The 23,904-nt window shown below is 39.3% G+C and overlaps 1 protein-coding gene across 1 annotated transcript in view; it reads right to left on the bottom strand.

Annotated features, from left to right (window-relative positions):
• The window catches only part of LOC148360810 (alpha-1,6-mannosylglycoprotein 6-beta-N-acetylglucosaminyltransferase B-like), a 155,913-nt gene that overhangs the window by 44,752 nt on the left and 87,257 nt on the right, over positions 1-23,904 (bottom strand). Inside the window, exon 8 of the mRNA XM_088341707.1 lies at positions 21,334-21,503. Coding sequence (XP_088197833.1) covers positions 21,334-21,503 — 170 coding nt within the window. The remainder of the gene's footprint in view (positions 1-21,333; positions 21,504-23,904) is intronic.

Here is a 23,904-nt window from a genome sequence, read left to right as displayed (position 1 = left end):
AGGGTGTAAAAAAGACTCAGGTGACAGACCCAAAGACTATCATTTTGCGTCCTCGTTGTATGTAAAATGTGCAAAATTCTGCCCGGCCCAAATGTTAGCCGGAGATTTGACAAACACAGACACCGAGGGTGGCATTCCTGGCAGGCAAAAGTCGAGCTTCACGCTGGGCCACGTAGGAAGCCAATTATCCAGGTTCTTGAAGACTTCGGGCTACCGTGGTCAACACGCACTCAGAAACACTAAGTGACAGGCACCAGACGTCAGTCTTCCAAAGACTATTCTGCTGTCATTCAAATTGACAATTGGCTTCAAGATATCTGTATTTAAATATTAATTTGTATTTACCATACTGGAGTTTCAGGACTATAAGTCACCAGTCTTTTCAAAGCTTGGCCTGGGGAGCGACATACACTTCGGTGAGACATATGAGAAATTAAAACACGTTATCATATCATTGAGTTTTACATTTTTATTACCGGCTTATCATTTCACATGTTAATTTCACACTAAACCACAAGAGGGTGCCTTAGGCATGTGTTGATCATTTCAACCTTGCCCTGTTTTTGTGAGGGACATTTCTCAGCAGAATTCATAAAAAACAACTGAGAAGAACTCAACGAATGGCACCGAAAAGAAAATGGTCTTCCTAAGATTACAAGCTGCAAACAGTGTAATATGTAGCCGAAATCGGTAGTCGAGCAGCAGAAAGAGTTTGGAGTTAGCAAAAATATGTGACGATGAGATTGATGTAAGCAACGTAGAATTGGAAGGAAAAAAACTGCGCGTCGTCTACCTACGGAGTTGTATTTCAGTAAAAGTGGCAAAGAGGATGGATTTAGATTTAGTGATTTGGAGTGAAGCTGATAGTTGGTGAGCATGTTCTTTATGCTAGAGTTGTCTGAATAACTCTTAATATTGAAGGATTTTATACATTTGAATATAAAGGATTTTATACAATTGAATACAAGTTACATTTATTGAGTGCAATGAAGATTTTCACCGAGTAGGCTATAGTTCAATGACAGGTCACGCCGTTCCAAATGCAGGATATTTTGACAAGGGAATTTTGATAACAGGACTCTGACGGAGGACGGCAGCCCAGGGGGGGTTCCTCGACACGCCCATGGGAGGAGTCGAGACGCCATCTTGTGGGGGGACGTGGGCCGAGAGAAAAAAGCGGGAGGACTTCAGAGGAGGCGTGACAGAGACTCGAGCGCCACAAATTCGGCTAATTCGGCCATATCCGATGGAGTTCACTTGGTTAAATTCTTTATGAAATTAAATCTGCCCCCGTGTGAAAATGTCAGCTTTCTCTTGTTCATCTTTTCCATCAAGAAATGAGCGCGCATTGTTAGGTGAATGTAGGTTGTGTTTGGCTAATGGAGTCAGATAACTCTAATTTGAACAATTTGGTAAACGGTACATTTTAATATTTAAAACGTAACAATATGTTACATCGTTATTGACATTACCAGGCATGTCAATCATGTAACGTTGGTATATTGTACACCTATTCAGCCTGTTCTCTATTTATTTTTGAATAGCCTCTCATGATGACATGTATGTTTTGGTGTTGAATTTTCCCCATTTCCCCCAAAAATGTAACTTATACCCCAGGTGCAACTTATATATGTTTTTCCTTCTGTACCATGCATTTTTTGGCTGATGCGATTTATAATCCGTCAAATACAGCATTTATTTGTGTATAACACATTTTTTTATAAAATAAAAAATAACATGACACAGTTTTTACTGTGTATGTGGAACGACAGATCAGTCGAGTTGCATAACTGACCACAATCATTCGATGCAAGGGGAATCGAACCAAGATCACAACCGTGTGAGTGCTGAATCTTAGCCACTCTTCCACCAGTGAGGTATATATATATATATATATATATATATATATAATACAAAAAGGCATTATCACACCATTTTCAGTCAAAGGTAACTCATGAATTGTTAGGGAATGGAGAAAACAGAAAGTTCTCCCGAAATTGATAAATAAACACAAAAAGCATGGCTAAGGAAAACAACTCTTTGGTGTATCTGTTGATGAATCAGACTTTGAAGGACATTAAATACATTGTAAACTTTATGTCGGTTTTATGGCGTTATGTTGAGAAAATAAATCAAATGTCTTTTCATATGTCATCCAAATCACTGGTAGTCCAGTGGTTTGATTCCCATTGGATCTAACGGCAAGGTTTGAGTTCAGAAAAGTGAAACACAATTTAATACAATTATCTTATTTAAAAAATGATGGCTGCATATTATACACAAGTGCAAGTTGTACACAAATACTGCAATTTAAAAATTAACTCATAGTTGTTAAAGTTTTGGGAGAATTAGCGTAGAAGGGCGTATCCCTCTTAAATATGATAACAAATATACAAAAGCCAGGTTTGACTGAAGTTAAAAAAACATTAATGGTAGAAGTTTCATGATTTTTCTTTTCTTTTTTTCCCCCTACAAAACAAAGTGATCCGAGACCATTTATCATAGCTCCTTTTTAGTGTGTGTGCCTGCATTTGTGTGTATGCATCTCCATGCGGGTCCAGGCTATCCAGTACAAATTTTCATAAGGCATTGGCAATTTCTGCTTATTTATGACTCCTAGCTGACTCAAGGAGTCAGGAAACCAGCAGAGGTGAAAGGTAAATAAAGCATTGAAATAAGACGTGGCAATGACAGCTATTTTTTGTTACTGATTAGCGCAAAGGCTACCAGTTTGATATACATTTCTAAACTAACTTTATGTTCTTACTATGTTGTTATCATGTATGTCTATGCATACATGCAAGAATAAACTTGCATAAATCTTTGGTCATTCTCACATATTCTCGACTTCTAGCGGACTCAAGGTGTCGGGAAACCAGCTGAGATGTCTCAATGTACTATATAGTGCTACTTTTCTGTAGCGGAAGGGTTATTAGTTCCATATGCATTTCTAAAGCTAGGTTATTATGCTATTGCTATGATGATACTAAGTGCCTTTGTATATGCGTATGTGCATGTGTTCATGCTTTTCAATAATAATTTTCATAAGACTTTGGCCATTCCCGGGTATTTTCCACTCTTTGCTGACAGGAAATCACCAATGATTCAAGGTAGAGAAGAGGTGAAAAAGAGCACCGGCTGGTCTTTGTTTCTTCAGGGGCCCGAAACTCCACGTGGCTTAGACCTGAACGCAGAAGGTCAACGCCTTCTGGTCCACCATCCTTTTCAACAAACTCTTACCTTTTGGTTGCCATGAGATAAACCCCAAAAATATTTCACAACAAACAGTTTTTGGTGCAGGGGCAAGTTATGTTACTTCTGACAAGCGAGGAAAACATTCCAGGTCATTTAAATGAGTTGATTATCTTGACCGGGTTTATGGATAAGTAATTTCATTATTGCTACCAAATTTCTTTTCCCGTTCCCGTTTTCTAAGACTACAAAGGCTGGTGTCTTTTTATTCTTTTGTGTGAATAAGTTTTCCTTAACATGTAAATACATGTAGCCTGTTGGTATCAACCACGTGAATTATTTATTTGTGTGTTTAAAATATTTGTCATGATTGCTAATTCAGGGCACCTGTGACTGCCCAATTGGCGCCAACAGCCCTGAGCGCTGATTGGCTTTGAAGACTCTTTTTAAACCCCCGGCTTCCAAGAGGTAGCCGTCAGACCGTTTGCGAACCTATGCTCCCAGCTAGGCAAGCTCCATACCTTCTGACATTTTCCTGCCCTGTTTTCTTCTGCCTGACACCTGTTGCCGACCTGTTTCTGGACCTGTTTCTGCCCTGCTCTCCCGTCCCTGCTGCCTACGATTATCCTCGCTCGACACATAAGTGCCACTTCTGCGTTCCTTTCACCTGCTACCTGTGTCCGTCGATCGTCGGATCGTGGAAGCAAGCACTGCTCCCTCTCTTTATCAATAAAACTGAGTAAACAAACGCTACTGGGTCCTGTCTCCGTTTCTGGCTTGTGACAATATTTTCCTTCTGGACTAATAAACCATTATCCATATCATCCAATGAACTGAACAATCGATAATTTAAAGTATTGCTTCCTTTGTGAGAAATGCTAGAGACAATATGTTATGTCCAACTAATTCGTGTGGGAGACCGTAAACACTACCCGCTGGCCTATTTGGTAACCACTAAATTAGATTCTGAATAAATAAATGTAATTAAAAGCAATTTACTCAACACTCTCATAACAGTTTTACATTTTAGTGTGCAGAAGATCATTAATCTCCATTTTGCTGCTGTAATAATACATCTTTTATCCCACCCCACAATGAATTGATCCATGCAGAGATGTCAGATCCACAGTAGGTGATAAAAAGTTACAATCCGAGAGCATTTAATTACCCCGAAGTAAGGGTAGGCGGAGTAATTGTTTCATTATGTTTGTTTTAACTGGCCACCTGTTTATGTATGCTCTTTTTTCATGAAAGATTTCACACAGAACAAACAAACATTTCCACCCAAGAAATTTGGACGAAAGTCTCCTTTAAAATACACTATAATGGTCTTTTTTTGGAAAGTACTGAATGGGAATATTTGAAAAGTGCCTTTTAGGATGAGTTTGTGTGCATATTACTGTTGTCTCACACCAACCAGGGTGCCCTTTTTAAACCATGAATTATACACGACTCCCTAAAAGTTGAGTATTTTTTAAAAGTTGCTTTTCAGGTAAAAATCCAAAGACGACCAGAAGTTCTCTAAAACCTTTACGAGTGAACTTTGTGTGACCTTCTCCAAACTCTGGAGTGCACCTGCACAACTCATATATGTTTTAGACTTTTTGGGGACAAGTCGCTGTTGTGCAACAAGGGGCTGAACAGAAAGTTTGGATGCATTTTTGATGTATTGTGAAATAATGCTGTTATATATTCTTTTTCAAGCAAACAAGGGAAGGTGGCTATAAATTATGAATTTGCCGTGTAAAACCTGTAATAAAAAGGAATGTCCTGATCCGAAAGTCAGGATTGGTATCGGCTCCTGATAAAGAGTTTTTAGAATAATATACCGCCGCAGAGTCCACAGAAGGGCTGCTTTTATCATTAAGGACCCCACCCACCCACAACACGGACTGTTTACACATCCACCCTCAGGACGGGAATACAGGAAAGTGAAATGCAGGACAACCGCTCTAAAGAATACTTTTTTACCCTTCTCCTATCAGACTCCGCTGATCGAACAATACACCACAGACACGTTCAGCACACTACAGACACCCAATACACTACGGACATTTTAAACTGGATCATATTTGGACTATTCTTGCACTACAGTGAACTGTGTTTTATCTTATTTTTACTTTAATGCCTTAACTCATCATGAGTTAATTTTGTGTGTTTATCTTTTTATTATTCGTAATATTCTTTTATGTTTACATGTATATAGTTTCTTAGTTTTATTACGCTGTTATTACTGTGTGGACAGCAAAGGAAACAAGATTCATTGTGTAGGGAATCCTGGTTCTTTACTGTGCATGTGACAATAAACACTTTGAATCATGAATAAGGAAGAGAGAATTGGATTCAATTACTTGATTAGAGCCATACAATTTGTATGCGTTTTTGCTACTGTAAATCCTTTTTTTCCTTTCCTTCATCATTCAAGAGTTGAATTTTTTTTCTTTCAATCAATGTAGGATTTCTTTATTTCAAAACAAAACAGTATTTGCAATATATTTATTTGAGTGTAAGCCATAATTGGCAAAATAAAAGTAATGTAAGACTTGTAATGCTTCGAATTGATTGATAATGAATTGAGAAGTTACAGGACTGTCTCGGAAAATTTGAATATTATGAGAAAGTTACTTATTTTCTATAATGCAATTAAAATGTCATGCATTGTGGATTCATTATCAATGAATTTATTGACTATGTAAAAATAATATCAAATACAGTCCTATTCAAGACGACCTCTAAATACTGCTATCCGATAGCCTAATAGGAAAATAAGTAGAAGAAAACGTGCAGACAAGGGGTCGGGAACCTATGGCAACAGTTTTTTATTTTTTACTACAATTTATAGTCAAGGTGTTACACCCATTTTTTTTGTTTTGGGTGTACATTGCTAAGGAGTCCTTTATATTGAAGATCATCAAACAATCCGTGTTCACTGTTTAGCAGTTTTGTTGAATTTTGTCTCAAAATATTTGGTGTGTTTCTTTGCCAAAATAAAATCAAAATATTGTGCTTTTACGGCTGTTTTAGTCAAAAAGGTTACAGACGGCTGTTGTAGAGTGACCTCTGGAGGCAGTGAACCCTTAATATTTCATGGCTTGTGCAATTTTTAGAGCGTACGAACGAAGACTTAGCCGAGACACTCCATATCCATTTTGTCACTTCAAACCATTAAGAGATCTCTTTCTAAATTCTGGGTACTCTTTCCCGTTTCTCCAGGCATGGTATACTGCAAAAATTATTGTCCAAATGTAAAGACCAAAAGTCAGCACATTTTAACCCTAAATTCGTTTGCAGTTGTACTTTGTAGGTAATGATAAACACGCCCTCCTTTCACAGAATGTTGTATATGATAATGTGAGTGATGCAGGTGTACATAGTAAACTGCAACTCATAAGTAAGGGAATGACGCACAAAGGCACAATGCAGTAAAACTACAGTAGATTTACAAAATGTGTTGACAACACGTTACAGTACGCGTTACCGAGAAAAGTTCCTTTGTAACGTGTTTGTCCAAACACTGGTCTCTTAATTGATATGCCAAAGCCTAAGTGATGTGTTTCAGTGCGCAAGATTGCAAAGCCACTGCCGAGGAAAAAGTAAATGTTTAATCAACACACTTCTATTACGGCAGTGAATCAGCGATAGTCTCGAAACACACACTTACACACAAACATGCGTGCATATCCAGTCATGAGCATCATTTAACGCTCATACGTGCATAATCATCCATTTCAACATGCGCTTCCGATTATAGCAGTGTGTATTCACGGCAATGTTTATTTTAACTCATTAAATGCCATAACGTATACATTCGTTTTCAAAAGCATTGTCCCTGAGTGCCAAAATGTGTTCTTTTGTTTGATTTTTTTGGGAAAACTGTTCTAATGTTTCCATAGTTTCTTAGTTTTATTACGCTGGCAACTGTGTGGACAGCGAAGTAAGAATTTCATTGAGCAGGGAATCGTGGTTCTTTTCTTTGCATATGATGATAAAAACTTTGAATCTTGAATAAAAGCTTCTGTCTCTGCATCTGCCAGAAGTCTCCAACCTTTTTCAAGCCTCGAGCTACTTTTTCTGACTAATTGCAGTGTCTAAAACTCATGACATGAAGTTGCCTCCCCCATTTTTCACAACCTGAAACACAATAAGACACCCAATTTAAAAAAAAACTACTGTTGCAAAGTATTAAGGATTGATAATCAGAATATGTAACAGAATAACACTTTGAAATTAAGTTTATTATAAATCTACTTATAACATTCATTGCATGTATATGACATCGCTGTTTTGCATCTGCCATCAGGATGTACCTGTTTTTACTCATCTTCATTCATGCAATGTTTGCGTTGCGTCGTCTGCTACAAGTCACGTGAACTCCTCTTTCCACGATGCTTTTAATGTACGTTTACGTTTTGTAGCGTAATAAATGTTATTAGCTTCTTTTGAACATTTCTCCCGGGGCTGATGTTTTGGCTTGATTCCTAACCACTTATCGATTTTTCTTGTGTTCTCTGTGCTTCTACTTTGGAAAATGATGTGCAAATGCACAACCTAATAACGCTCGGGAAAGTCCGGTAGCACGAAAATTATTCGATGCACGCTTCTGATTGGCTGGCGAGTATGCAAATTGCCAAACGAAACGAAATTCCGAAATTTCCAAACCGAAGATTTCAAAATCGGAATAAAGCAAACGTTTGATTTGAAAAAAGATAAAATTAAAAATAAACTCTAGTCGGCCACCTGGGGGCGGAGCGGTTTTCTAAGTTCTACGCCCGACGTAAAAGATGCAGGCCACGGGCGTCTGGGCAGACGTTATTTCAGACACTGCTAATTAGCACAAGAGGACCCCAGTTTGATATACATTTCTTAAATAACCTTTTGGGTTATTACAACGTTGTTACTATATTCTTAGGGTAGTTGTTAGAAGTAGGGTTAGATAGACTCAGTCAACCACTAAAAATGATTTGGCTAGAAAATCCCAATGATCCAGCACTGCTGAGCTATTTTCATAACAGGTCTGCAGGCACCTCGTCTGTCCTTAAGGGGCACCTAGGACTAAATGTTCTGTAGGCTTTCAAAAATGTGTCAAAATGGCAAAAATTGGCTGGCACTGACGCTTCCCATTTGAGAGAAACCTATGGCATTGAATGAGTTAATTGAAACGCACAACCGTGCGCACCGACCAACCGACCGACCGACCGACCGACCGACCGACCCCTGCTGTCAGGCTCCAGTTATCAAACGAGGCAGGTAGCCGCCAGGCATCATAAAAAACAATCCAGAAAGGAGCCAGCAAAGGGAGAGCAGCAGTGGAAGAGATGAAAGAGGTAAGCGCAAGGGGAAGTGAGGAGGGGGGACTGAAATAAAATAAACACTCCTGTCAGAGATAATAAAATTGTCAGATGGAGAGCTATGGTGCAGGGGGTGAAGTTAAGAGATGCGAAATGCGAGGGTAATATGAGGTGGGGTGGTGGGGGGCATAAGTAGCAATGAAAAAGGAAACATGGAAGGTCAACTGAGGGGGAAATAACAAGTGACTGAAAAGAGGATTAGATTGACATATTGTGTTAAGTAAAAACATTATAACAGACAAAAACAGGATAGCGGAGGCTATTAAAAGACGAGAGAAAACCGCAAGAGCATGATGATGAAGCGCATCAGATCAAACCTGCCATTTTAAATTTTGTATCATTTTGTCATTTTCCTTGGCATCTTTTCAGCACAGTAGTCATCATTCGGGAAGTACAAATATCCAAGAAGCGAAAACATTTCAACGATTTGTTTTCCCGCAAAAGCAATTTCTTTTTGAATAAGCCCTTTGAATTAATCAAAATCCACATACGGTTGCAAAAGACTCATTTCCACAGACTGTATCGACAGTTTTCTACTCAGCTCCACTCGATAAAATCTCCAGTTACTCATCTATAGTAGCTCAGCTCTACCCGACAGAACCTGTTAATTTCGGTTCCCGATCTAAAGCAGGTATTGAAAAAGTAGCCCAGCCAGAACATGACTTACCGTAAATTCCGGATTATAAGCCGCTACTTTTTTCCCAAACGATCAACCTTGCGGCTTATTCAGTGATGCGGCCAATTTATGTCATTTTTCTAACAGCCGCCAGTGGCGCTCGAGTACAAAAGACAAGATTTAGACCGGTGGAATATATGTGCCGAGGAAGACTGCAACTTCTTAGCTTGTGCACAAATTAAATTAGCGTAGAAAAATCCTCACCATGCACATTGCATAAAGAAATGCACAAGCGCAGCTTTCAAGCTAAATGCAATCGAGCAGTCCGATAAAGAAGGAACCAGAGCTATTGCACGTCAACTTTACTATGCGAGCGTGTTGCTAGCGTGTTTTGAAATAAGGGAGCGTGGGACGACGTCTATATGACATAGTCTCTTTCCCATACTGGGGATGATGACTTCAAGGCCAACAGGCCGAGACACTTGCTCCTAGCCAAGAGGCTAAGCCAAGATCATAGCCAAAAGTCCAAGAAGCCTTTAGGACGTGATTACTACAAGTACGGTGTGTATTTTTAACAGAGCCATTTACTGTGTTGCGAGCGTGTTGCTAGTTGCGTTTTGCTACCCTTTACAGGCGCAGTTTGGGATGAAAGTTATAATATCATTATTAAAGCTTTGAAAACTTTCTCGGTGTACCGTCTTTCTTTGTAAATATGTGTAACTATGTATAATATGTATTTGCAACTGAATATTTTTGTAATGTATTTATTTTAGAGACTTATTCTGATATGTTTTTCACGGGCGAATCAAAAAGAAGGGGCGAAAACAATGGGGGCTGACGGGAGTGGAGTAAAGGTAAGACGTGTTTGTGGACGCAGCGGACAATAGTGGATATATATTTTTCCCACCCTTACCTTTGGAAATATACATTTTTTTCCCTTGGATTATTTTCAACGGGACCTGGACTCTGCAGGTCTGCATCAAACCTTAAGTACCGGTATCATTTTCCGTTCATTTTGCCGGCTATGATTTTTGGACTGTGTACTTTATATTCAGTTACAATTGCGGGACTCAAAGTCGGGTTTGGGTTAATTTGTGATTGTGTTTCATGTTTTAATGTGGGCGCATGCGGCTTATACATAGGTGCGCTCTATAGTCCGGAATTTACGGTACTTTCATAGGGCAACATTTTCAAGGTCAACGATTTTACTGAAAAAAACAAGTTTGAAAATTGAGGAGGCCATTCTCAACAACTACTACAAGCGAGGAACGATGAAGGAAAACTAATCACAAAACCGATCTGTGGTCTTTTGAAGAGATACACGTTTTTCTAACATTGGTCACAGATGAAAACTCAAACAGGCGAGCATGGTTTCTGAGGCAACTCTGTTTAATACTGAGAAAAAAAGGAGCAAGCACCATGTCGTTTAAGATCATGATTGCCTAACGGGAAATAAGCCAAATAATTAGAAGTGGTTCCATTTAACGGTCAGCATTTAGGGCCCCAAACCATCTGCCAATGCAGGTGAATTTGGATGGACTCTTCCCAGCTTTTCAAATGCATCGAATAGGGTGAATGAATTAGTTTTTAACTTTGTGTTTCAATATCTTTTTTTTTCAGTGGCCATGATAACATGAAGACAATAATTGGATTGGAAAGAGAATACTAGCGGTGTTCTGATAAAGTTAAGTCATGTTAACGCTCACAGTAATCCGATTGAGGGTTTGGTTCGACTGTTGAGTTGATTTGGTCCTTTCGTTTTCAGGTTGTGTCTGTATGTGCTCGTGTTGAAATTGGTAAGTGACATGAATGGAATTATTGTTTCTTTACATAATGTCAGCAGTTAAAAAGCAAATGTCTATTTGCATAATAATGCATCACCCTTGTAATCAGAATACTCGCAAACTCCATGAGTAAAGGGTTATTCCGGGTCTCTAGGCATGTAAACAATTCATTTGGTTTTGGGAATCCAATATTCAGTTTCTTGTCGATTTTAGCCTGTAAACCACAGGGCAGTAACTGGTTGTGGTGTTGAAAGGCGTTTTGGGATATAGCTCTGATGGATGGCGTCGTGTGGAGTAAGACGGGGTATAGACCATGTGTGGCAAATGCCACCTTTAACAACCAGACTTAAAAAAATGGCAATGTGGCCACCTTCTGACCAGTCGGTGAGCAACGCTTGAAACAACAGTGAGTAACCATAATCCCAAGTGTGGCAAGATGATTAATTATCAAAAATGTCCAAAACTTGACATCAAGTTACATTTTGCTGAGTTTCCGGCATTGCAAAATTATTTTTCTCTTTTGAATGAATTGACCCATGTACTGTTGCAAAGGTTGTACGGCCTACAAACGTCGTTTGTTCTTACAATTCTTTCACAAAATATCCATTTCTTTTTATTTCCTGATATATTTTGTCGCATAATATTAACATTTTGGGGGGCTGATTTAGTCGGTTGTAAGATAGAGAACTGTACTTAATCACATTTTTTAGTGAAAGTACAATGTTGGCAACAAGATTCACTTGATATAATTGGAATTTTTTTGATTGCAAAACAAACTTTTTCTTCTTTTTTCCGTGTTTTTTTCTACTTTTTTTTTAAAAATTCCTGTAAAAAAAATCTCATTGTGTTTATTTTTTCAGAGCTGTTACTTTTTTCTTTTTGTTCTCTATTTACTTTTTTCCTACATTTCTTTTCTTTTTTCTGGCTTTTTTCTAAATTTTTCCTTCTTTTTTTTCCTCTTCCTTTTGTTTCTTTTTTTCTCAGCTTTTCACTACTTTTTCATTTTGGTATTTTTTTCTTTTTTGTTCTATTCCCCCATTCCTTTAAGTCATTTTATGCATAATTTTACATAATATTTGGTCATGTTGGGATTAAAGAAGCAAAAACAACCTGAAGAGCCGTTTAGGACCCGAAAGAGCCGGTTGCTTTTAGTGAGCCGAGCCGAAGAAGCCAGTTCTCGTCAAACTCGACTAACTTTACTCAACTTCGTTCTACTTCGACTCGACTTCAAAATACCGCATTTAGGACACAACGCCAGGGGGACCCGTGTATTTTTACCTTCATGCACTGTAACTTTGACTTAAGCCGCTTCTTAATTAGCAATTTTGAGCCCTCATTTTTGTGCGCCGGCTAGATTTTCTTGTGCGCTGAGAATGTGCGAGCAGTGCGCAATTGACGGTGTTTATTTGACGGTAGACTGGGCCATATTTAAAACTGAACTCACATGCTGACGAAACCAGGTATTATCCACATCATCTACATTCATTTCTTCAATTGGACTATGCTCCAAATGTGCTCCCATAATTGAGGCACTGTACCTATTAGAGTGGAGTCCACTTTTGAGGATGGTTGCTCGATACTTTACCCTATCATAGTCTCACATACTGTATGATATGAAACCACTCGTGATAAGATGAAAGCTGTTAAACGATGAAAGTAGGCGGATGAAGTGGAAGAGTGCGGAGGGAAAAAACACTCATCAGCGAGTCATGTCAAGTCGACCGCCTTATGCCTCCATACATACATTCAGGCATGACAGGCACTTACAAGAAGCTACTCTGTATCGATGTGTGTTGCAGACCATCAACCATCCTAACGCTGTAATCTGCCGTGTGATGGGAGCACAATTTCTCACCTAAATTGACCTGAGGGCTAGTTATCTACCAAACAAGACTTTTGATTGATCCCCTCTTAATGTAAAACACCGTTAAATGCGATGACTATCCCGTCTACCTGCACATCTGTCCTGTTGTGTTTTATCGTCTTCTTCTCAAGGGGACTACTCATGACAAATACAGCTAAAAACACAGGAAAGAAGGCTGATGAATGGATAATATCGCTCACTGAAATGTGTCCTATAGGCCCTAGAGCCTTTCCAACACTGGAGCACTGTCCTCAGAATAGGAAAAAGATCCAAGGGAATGATGAAACATAGAATTCTATTGGTTTACAGAGTCCTCCCCTCATTTGCTGTGGCAGTCTGTGGGGCTTCCCTTCATGTTCGCTTAGAGTTAACAAAGTTTGGCTGTGTGGCTGAGGGATGCCAATCTCCCTGAGCCTCGGATGTCTTAAATATGAAGGAGGTTGTGCACACCATATAACTAGATCGGAAAATATTCTGACTAATGTGGCAGCTTAAATATTAAAACTGCATCATCAAAATGGAGTCATACACCACACCATATTATCAACATTATGGATTGGCATTCTTGGGTGCCTCACAATTATAATTACGATTCAGGGACTGGGATTCTGGATGATTGGTTAGCATTTCTGCCTCATGGTTTTGAGGTTGTTGGTTCAATTCTAGCTACTAGCCTTCTTGTGGGTAGTGTGCATCCTCTCCCTATGTCCGAGTGGGTTTTCTGCAGGCATTCCAGTTTCCTCCCATGTACAAACAACCCAAATAGCTGGTTGACTGGCAAAGTTAACTTGCCTCGAGGGGTAAGTGAATGGTTGTCTGTCTAGTGAAGTCAAGTCACATTCTTTTGTATAGCTCTTAATCACAACACATCTCAAAAGACTGCACAGGGCACAATTACAATTACACCATCCCCTGATATAAAACAGACATAAGGGAAAGGAAAAACACAAAACCTCAACATAAGTGAGAGTCATTAATTGTTATCATTGTCATTATTGGTGACTGAATGATATTAGGTGATTACTGGATTGGACTGGACTGCCAACACAGAAGCTCAATGTAGGAAAGGTCAAAGCCGACTTTACTTCCTCAGAAGGCTGGCGTCCTTCAACATCTGCAAAAAGCTCCAGCGCCCTCTTCTATGCAGCAGCGTGTTGGGGAGGCAGCGTCAAGAAGGATGCCTCTCGTCTCAATAAACTGGTGAGGAAAGCAAGCTCTGTTGTGGGCACAGAGCTGCACAGCCTGACAACAGTAGCTGAGAGACGGGCACCGGAAAAGCTATGGTCAATCATGGACAATTCATCACATCTACTCCACGGCATTATCTCCAGACAGAAGAGCAGCTTCAGGGACAGACTGCTGTCACAGTCTTGTACCACGGACAGACTGAGGAGATCTTTTCTTCCTCATGCCATGAGGCTCTTTAACGCCACCCGGCAGTGTAAAAGCCCACATTAAACCACACCCCCCACATTGCATATTACCGTATTTTTATTGCAGTGTGTATTCTGTGTAGCACTATCTAGATACTCTATATAACACGCTACATTGGGTATTAACACGTCACATTTGGTATTTGTGTATTGTATTCTTTTTGCTTTATCATTGTTTTGTTCTCCAGCGCAGGGATGCTGCTAGAAGTGTGAATTTCCCTGCGGGGATGAATAAAGTATCTATCTATCTATATCTATCTACTAGCATTGAAGAGTTAATAGAGGGGTAAAACTAAATCTGGTAGGATTAAAAACAGTGACGGAGGTGGTGATACTGATGACAATGAAGAAACTATGTATACGCATTTGTTTGTAAATACACAGAAGAGCTAACTGTGGGGCACAATTATGAATCAAGACAAAGCGGTAGGATTTAATAAGCATTTGCTTCTTCCTACTCCCTTTCGAACATGTACAATGACATTGTTTGTGTTTTCTTTTTGTTTTGTCATGTTCGAATAAAAGTTTCATTCTTTCATTCATTCATTCAATAAGAAAACCTGAAAGGGGGCCAACAAAAGTGGCAATGCCCCCTCCAGGATGAGCAAGGCTGCAATGGATGTTGCATTGGGTACAAATACAAAAAAACGCAGGAAACATAGATGAAAAAAACAACAAAAACAAAAACAAAAATAAACAGATATCATATAAAATTCTCCCAAAAAGTCCATGAATTGTCTCTGAGTGTCCTGTGATTACTGAAATGGGCTCCAGTACCCCGTGACTATGATTATGAAATTATTATTGATTTATTTTTCCTCCTCACTAAGATTTCATATTATTTTTAAGAGAGTAAAAATAGTTACTTTCCACTAGTTTGTACAAATTGCACAATCACAAAGTAACACACGATCACCAAGCACAGACCAGCACTTTCCATGATTTGGGAAAGTAAAATTTCAAACGACTCCTTCAATATCTAGAGCTTAAAAAGTGTTTAGCTGTTTCTATGTCTATTTCTTATGAAAATGATTCCCTGAGCTTTTGAATCCCACATTTAAAATGAAGCTGAAGTCGGTTCAAAGGTAGGCAAAAGACACCTAGGCATTATTTATTTTTTAATCCAAGGGCAAAAACGTCCTATAAACTGTGATAAAGAGCAGTCACACTAATGAATGACCCAGTTAAGAGGGACGTCAACGCACCACATCCCAGTGAGTACGATCATCAGTACGTGAATTACCCTTATTTTAAGTAAAAAGACATCGGGTAGTACGCCTACCTGAGTTGAACACACTTTCTAACTAAATTGGTCGGCTTCTAGTTGACTGATAAAAACCTTCAAGGCAGCAAAATAAGTCCGTTCTGTTCACACTCTTACACCTCAGTGGGGTTTATATTTTACCGCGACAAAACGGGCGTTTAGTGTCGCTTTTGTCTACTTCTGTTTCGCGATAGACATTGCAGAATTTGAACTTCATCGATTCATTGGCATTAGCATGAGGATCTGTATAATTACAATGGCCTGCAAACACGCATGCTCGATTTAAGTGTCCAAGCGGAAACAGACTCTTTGTTCCCTCCTTTTAAAACCTTGTGTTTTGATACTGATTGACATAGTTTAATAATTGACATTTGGACTTTAATGAATCAATTAATGCCAGAATATCAATGCATTTAAGAATTCCCCCCACCATGCACACACGCGTGTATTTTTCCACTGCAGCCTAAAAAACCTTTCAAGAAAGACTGCAAGTGCTGAAAAGATGTGAAATTTGGGGAGGTTGTTAACAAGCACATTGATTTGAGCCTTCAGGGAAAAAATTGGCCAAACAAGCTCCAAAGAAACGAGGAAACAAAAGGCGTGTGAGGTCCTGAACGGTAAGAGGAGGGGTTGGTGAAAGAGGGAGTTAAGAAATTTTGTGAAAAAACTGAAGCTTCTGCAACTAAACATATTGACAAATGATATCCACAATCATAAAGAATATTCAATTATTACTTATGAGTATTGTAACAAACTAAAGGTTATACATTCGTGCTAACCTCAAAAGATTCATGCGAGTGCAGCACTGAAGTCATTTATATTTAATAATCATTAATTGTAATGTTTGTAGAACCATACCAAACACAGTCAAACTCAAGTTAACTCTCTCTAATGGATCTTTGATGTCTAAAACTATCAATGGGAGCCTAGATAAACTCGATCATTAAAGCCCACTGAGATTCAATCTGCAACCTCAGTGGAACGGTTTAGATCTAGGCTTAAAACACACTTCTATTGTACAGCTCATGAATGACATATATTTCCTGTTGATAATATCTCTGTGTTATCTGTTATTAAAACATCCATTGCAGCCTGGTGATCCTGGAAGGGGGATTACCTCATGTGCAGTCCCTGCTCAAAGTTTTCACATTTTCCTTATGTTGAGGTTTTGAGTTTTTCCTCGCGTTCATGTGGGTTTTAGATCAGGGGATGGTGTAATAATAGTCTGTGGTTTGCAATAATCTGTGGTCTGTGCAGCCCTTTGAGACTCCTTGTGATAATGGGCTGTACAAATAAACATGACTTGACTATGGCAGTCTTTGGCAGCAAACGTGATAATCTACCAAAAAAATTGCGAAAAACATCAAGGCAGCGTACTGAATGCATGAAAAAAAGTTGTGAGGGAGCCTGAGGATGTTGTCAGCAAAAAACAACAACACGCGACTGAGCTCAGCATCCGCCTCAGTTGAGTTGTGTGCAAACCGGAGCAGCTGGAGTATGATATAGAGCAGGTGTAGCGCTGTCCCCCCTTACTTTCCCACTAATCCATCTAGGGTGCCTTTGAAATCTAATTTGCAGCAGCTCCATTTCCATCACGCTACTCTCTGAGAGCCCAATTGTTAGGAACGCACATTCAGCACAAAAAAGGTGACGACGCAAAAAAAAAAAAAAAAAAAAAAAAGAGTAGCCTGATGTAGTTAAACGGAGCAAGTGTGTTTCTCTCGGCAGCATTATAAAGGGCGGGCCGAAATGCATAACAGGGGTACCCAGTCATTGTTTGACAAAAATATGCATTCAAACACAAAAGATGCCAATTCAGCACCTTGTTTTTGTCCGCATTGAGCATTTTCTTTCCATTCAGCCACTCTTACAATAATTCGTGGGACCAATTTAAACCTCTCAAACCGATTAGACACCGCCGCACAATATTACAATACATGCCATTGAGTCCTGCAGCCAAGGCAAGACTGAAGTTGCTGCAAACCCAACCAAAATCTGAGAAATGAATTTGAATCAAAGGAGAAAGTATTGGCAACAATTCAAAAATGAAAAATTATGTGCTAATACTCTTATCGCATTAAGCAAAAACATTTTTGAGTCTAGCAGATATCATTTTTCGTTAAATTGTTGAAGATAACACATTTTGGATAACGTTCAGAATTTATTTTGAAGATGAAAAAACATTCAAACTGTTGGCAAATGTCTTTGCAACCTTGAACAAACCGGAAATTAAGCTTTGCTACTTTAAGGGACTTTCTATCTACCTTTGGCGTGATGTGGCCACAGTAGTTAGTGGGTGGATGCAGAGGAACGAATAGACGGCAGATTCAAACTTAACCGCATTTTAAAACCTCAACTTTGGAGGATCGTAATTCCCTTAGAACACTTTGTTGCTTAAATCACCGTTTCATTTCTTAATAAATCTCCCAATTAATAAATGGTTAAGCCCATATGTTTTTAGGGTAACAACGAGTGTGGCTTCTTTGTATCTAGTGATGATTGCAAGCTTCATTTCCATAGTTATCATGTTTTTGCTACTCTGTATCTGTATTTATGATGCTGCGACTGGCATCTTGTATGACGTTGACAAATTGAAGACACGCATCTTAGAAACGTTACTAGAAATGTTCAATCTTTATATGCATGGTCACCTCAAAGATTGAATTTATAAGGTTTGGGACACAGTAGTTGTTGTCATCTAGTGGGGAAAATGCAATAACAAGGGATGAGAAAAAATGTTATACCACATCATACCGTGAAAACATCATAAGGTAGAGTTGGCAGTAACTCCATGGTATACTGTATTTTATACTGTATCTCCTGTCTGTGAAATTATATATATATAAATATTTTCAAATAGAGGAGCACTCTAGGTTTAACCAACCTATGAAACACAGTCTTTTGGTTTGGAAATTAACTTAAAGTGGTCTTTCTTGGGACATATGGCCCCTTGTTCTCTAAGTTTGAAATCAATTATGTATGCAAGAACCTCCCTACCCCCCAAATAATTTTGCCTAAAATCTAGTATGTTCCTCTTTGAAAAGTGTATCAGATGTCTGTGTGTGCTGTCAGTACATAATGTATAAAGTACAGCCACCTGATAGTCCTACGAACCAGGGCCTGAACTCGCTAATCACCCCCTTAGTGGCCAATTACACGTATACACGGCTCTCTCCACAGTTTTTCACAACACTGGGCACGGTGCACTATTGCAAAAAAAACTGCTAGGTTGAATTTACTCACAAACTGTAAATAAGTATCAACACTGCGCAACACCGAAAGATAATAGTTCTTGAACGCCGCTGTTGTGGGCGGCGAGACACAAATCCCTGCAAAAACACAAAGAGATGCAGATTGCTCATTTCAAGTGTGAATTCAAGCATTCAAGTCATCTTGAGAAACGGCTGCCTACAAATTGTCCACTGAGGCGTAAAGCAAGACTCGGGAATAAATAAATACCGTGCTTCCTGTGTCATTTGTAAGTCTTCAAGTCAGACAGCACTGTGTGCGGTCCCTACAGGCATCGTTATATCGATCTTAACTTCATACCGGTGCCATTGCGAGAATCGATAGTGGCAGGAAGACTAAGACTATTGAAGCAACAAAGTCGGAACAAAGGATGCCAAAGCACGAGGCGTGAATCAACCTCTTTTGCTTTCGCTTGGAATTAACGTCGGGAATGGAACCTCTTCGCATTTGTCACCAGGAATGCGAGCAGGTTGACAAAACGGGTGATTGATCACACGAAGGGCCGGGAAACAGGTCTCTGAATAGAACGTGCGAAGCCGAGCCACAGGGAATCCCCCTCCCCCCGACGGAGTGTATTTACATCTCCCCGTCAACCTCCGTGCTTCCTGGCACCCAAGTTGTAAACGTCTGCAGAAAACGTTTACGCCTGCTGACGCAGGGCGCAAGGTCGGGCGCTGATGGCATCACGCTGACGAGTCGTCGATACTGATCAATATTGCAACAAATAAATCAACAAGAGGATACCGTTGACTAATCCGTGCCTGAAGGAGGATGCTCATGCCGTGGAGTCTGTGAGACAACACTGACAACGGGAGGATGGTAAAACGTCATTGATCGCTTGTCACAGCTGTCATTACAGGTCATTTTGAAGGCGACAGTTATGCGGCGCAACTAAGTTAAATCCATGCTGTTCAGTCTGATTTATACACAGTGAGACTTCAAGCTTCCTACTAGGCAGAACTGCTCAAATATCTGTTGTTCCCTTTTGTTTTCTATCTGCGGGTGGCTGGCAGCGCTTTTTTTACATCTACAATTGTCATCAATAATGTTTATCGCCTTATTCCTCTCTTGATCTAAATGGTACAATATTTTACCAGTACTTAAGTATAATGAAACTTTGATTTAACAACCAGGACTTAGCGTTTAGAGTCCATTAAATTCACAATACCCGCTGTGCAGTAGTCATCAAAGTCTGTCCGTTTCCAGAATTGGCTGCTGTTGTTTTCTGGTGCTGCGCCACAATCAGCAGGCGGTGACGGGTGCATGTACTTCCGGCAATGTAGTAGGACAAACAGCAGTCCCACTTAGGCTAAATGTATTGTTTTTCTTTACAGGGATGACCTTACACATGTCTGTCAATCCTCCTACGAATCAGTAGTAAAGATTGGCAGATTCCCAACCTCTATCAAATTAATCATCCCTGTCACCAGAAAGTTCAGGACATTTGATGTACGTTTGGTTTAATGTAACCTGTACTGGTACAGTGTAGTTAGTGGGTGGATGCAGAGAGGGAAGGAGACAGCAGATTAGAATTAAAACTGATTTTAAAACTTAAACTTTCGAGGATTGTAATGCCCTTAGAACACTTCGTTGCTTAAATGGCAGTTTTATTTCTGGATGTATGAATAACAGTCAAATTCTATATTGATTTGAAACAAACAGCTATTTATTTGTGTATAATGCACATTCTATTTTAACTAAAACATAAGTTTTGGAGAGCCTTACACACAAAGTTTTAGGGTATTTGTGCAGTGATTGATCAGTCAAAAAATATCATTGACCATAATCACAAAATGCTGCATCCTTACCACTTGACAACAAGTAATGCAGATGGCATACAAAAAGGCATTACATATTATCTCATCACCCCTTTATTTTAGTCACTGTACAGGAGACAAATATAAAAACGAAGAAAGCAAAGTTTTCCTGAAAGATATAAATAAACACAAAAAAGCACAATGGGGTAAACAACTCTTTGGTGTATTTGATTATAAATTGGACTTTGAAGGTCATTGTATGATTTCAATCATGACTGCACATATTCAACATTTGTCACTTCTAATGTTTGGTTTTAGAAAAGAAAGACATTTATATACTGATTTTTTATAAATGATTAGGGGTGCGTTTTATACACAAGTGTGCGTTATACACGGATAAATACGATAGCTTGAATGGCTTGATAGCCTCTGATTGTTATTATATATTTCCTAATATATGAATTAGTTTGCAGTGAATTTGAGAACATATGTTGTCTAGGTCATGGAATGCATTCAATTTTTTAAATAACAACACTTGCTTTCAATACAGAATGATACATACCTTTTTAAAGAAAACATAAATTTATCAGCAAATTCTTGCTTGGAGCAAAGTATGGATTTTACTTACGTTATGTTTAAAACAAGTTAATAGTTGTATAATTTGGCACCCCATTACAGAAAAAGCGTTCCACACGAACCCTGGTTTAGTGCCACTCTATCTCCTCCCTTCCTCTTCTTTATCACCCAGTCCAAAAGGATCTTGGAAAATGGCACTATAGCTATAAAATGTAATTGAAATGATTGTCAAGCAATCCGGGGGACTCACCTCTGGAGCTCCTTGACAGACATGGAGATCTTAAGGTTGTGTCCCAGAACGTGGAGTGTGGTGAGGATATCGGCCCACTGGACCATTTCACCCAGAGGACCCCCTTTGAGCACCTTGGGACTGAAAACGTCACCGGACTCTTCTGTCAGGAAGCCCACGTGGATTAGGATCTGAAAGAAGACACAGGGTTCGTACACCTTTTCATGGCCAAATTCAAGCAATTCTTAGGTACTTTTTTCAAAGTCAATTTTCAATTTCTCCACAGTACAATTAAAAGAAGAAAACTGGTGTGACTCGTGTATTTTGAAGAGTTACAAATATATCTGCGGCTTACACATGTGATTTCCTATTTTGCATGTGCATTTATCAAGACATCATAAAAATGATACAATTTACTTCAAATCACCTTTCAGTACACAGAATGTCAAACAAAAAAAAACAAGAATAAAACAAGAAATTAATAAATACAAAATCAAATCAAAGTAGAGTTAAGAAAGGAGCCGTATGAGTAGGTTATCTGAGGCAGATAATTATGAACAGATAAGTCTGAAGAGGTGGGTTTTGAGTTCGGATGTGAAAGTCGACAGGGTGGAATTTCATAGGTTAAGTGGTAATGAGTTCCGGAGCTGGTGGGCAGAGCAGCTGAAAGCTCTGCTATCCATGGGGCTGAGATGGGCAGTGGCTCGAGTGAAACAGAGGGAGGAGTAACATCCGAGGGTACGGGATGGCGTGGCAATGTGAAGGAGGTCAGGGAGGTAGGGAGATGCAAGGTTATTGATGGGTTTGGAGGTTTACAGAAGGATTTTTTTAGGCGATTATCTGGTAGTTAGGGAGCCAGTGGAGTTGCTGAAGGACAGGGGTGATGTGATGGCGAGAGCAGTTTTTTTCTGATAATGCAGATAGCAGAGTTACGGACCAGCTGAAGTTTATGGAGGGACTTTTGAGGTTGGATGTAGACCATATGATTTTTAGGTTTTCAGTCCATCGCAAATATATTAGTTTTTTTTGGGGGGGGATAAAAATCCCTCCTAATATAAGTGTTGGGTTAAAATGATAATATGTAGCTTAGATTTTCAGATGCGGGAAGTTTTTCCCATTACCCTATTTTTTTGCATAGCCCATATTAAATGTGCATAATACATACTGAATTCTTGCACCAATACATATTTAAAAGTTGAACGCATCTTCCCTCACAGGCACAACCCGTCCGGGGCGAGGATGCTTCATATGACAATGCCATACACACTAAATCAAGCTGTCATTAATCAAAAGGGAGAAAAATGCAATGGCAAAAGTGAGGCCACCAGAGAGCAGTGTCGGCGTCGATTTTAAACTGAAACATGGCAGCAGTTTCAAGCATGTACAAGCACTTCACCCAAAATGTTTCAAATCTTAAAAAAATAACATTAAAATTAAGGTATTTTCAATGATTTCAACTACCACTGCAAACGCTGATGACAATTTATTTTTAATTAATTTCTCTCTGCCTGAAAAAAAGCGTCCATTTCTAGGGAATTGAAAGACAAATTCAAATGAGCGTTTAAATGTAACTGGCTAATATCACGCCTCATTTCCAACCTTTTTTATCCTCCATTAAAATATTATTTGGATACTCTTGATCTTCACCCATTCATTAAAATTGAAGAATAAATCCCCTGCGGACTGCGCGATGATTGCTGGGATGGGCTCCAGCACCCCCGCAACCCTACTGAGGATAAGCGGTGCAGCTAATGAGACGAGAAAATAAAATTAAGTGTTTATAAATGTGTTCACACCAAATTAATTCCACGTCAGACGCTGTTTTATTACTTGAAGGATCAGAAAAACCTGAATTTCAGATGGAGGTAAATTTGGCAAGAACACAGACCAACTCGAAGTATTTTTGACCACTCCTAGCAGAAATTCTCAATACGTGCCAGAAAAAAATGAAACAACATGTCCTAGCTTTGCTCTGCAAAGTAACTCTGATTAGCCATTGCAGCAGGAGTAACTCCCGCTGCTCTCTGGTAAGCAAGACGTCTCTCTACTGCGTATGTGTCCTTGATGAACCTTGGCTGCAAAAAAATGTACAGTATTACCTCAAAGTGTGCGGTTAATCCTTTCCATAACCCATCTTTTATTTATTGCATAACATAATTTATCTGGTTTTGTGTGCATTACTGCACATGCACCGTTTCTCTCCTCGGGATGTTTTTATGTCGCAAAGTTCTGTGGACTTGTCAAGTCAAGTCAAGTCATGTTTATTTGTATAGCCCTTATTCATAAAGAGTCTAAAAGGGCTGTACAGACCACAGATTATTGCAAACCACAGACTATTATGAAACCATGCCCTGATCTAAAACCTACATGAGGGCAAATAATGCACAGATATCATCAACATGAAATATAGGTCATTCATAAGCTAATAGAGTATATGTGTGTTTAAGGCCTAGATTAAACAGTTCGACTGAGGTTGCAGATCGAATCTCAGAGGGCAGAGCATTCCACAGCACCGGGGCCCGAATGGGGAACGCTCTCGAACCTGCGGATCTCTTCTTGGCTCTTGGGATCACTAGTAGACCAGCATTTTCA

The sequence above is a fragment of the Urocampus carinirostris genome, chromosome 8 (genome assembly GCF_059441175.1).
Source record: "Urocampus carinirostris isolate Australia breed hairy pipefish chromosome 8, RoL_Ucar_1.0, whole genome shotgun sequence".
NCBI lineage: Eukaryota > Metazoa > Chordata > Actinopteri > Syngnathiformes > Syngnathidae > Urocampus > Urocampus carinirostris.
Note: the sequence above shows the minus strand (reverse complement) of the source record. Positions and strands in the feature narration are given on the sequence as shown.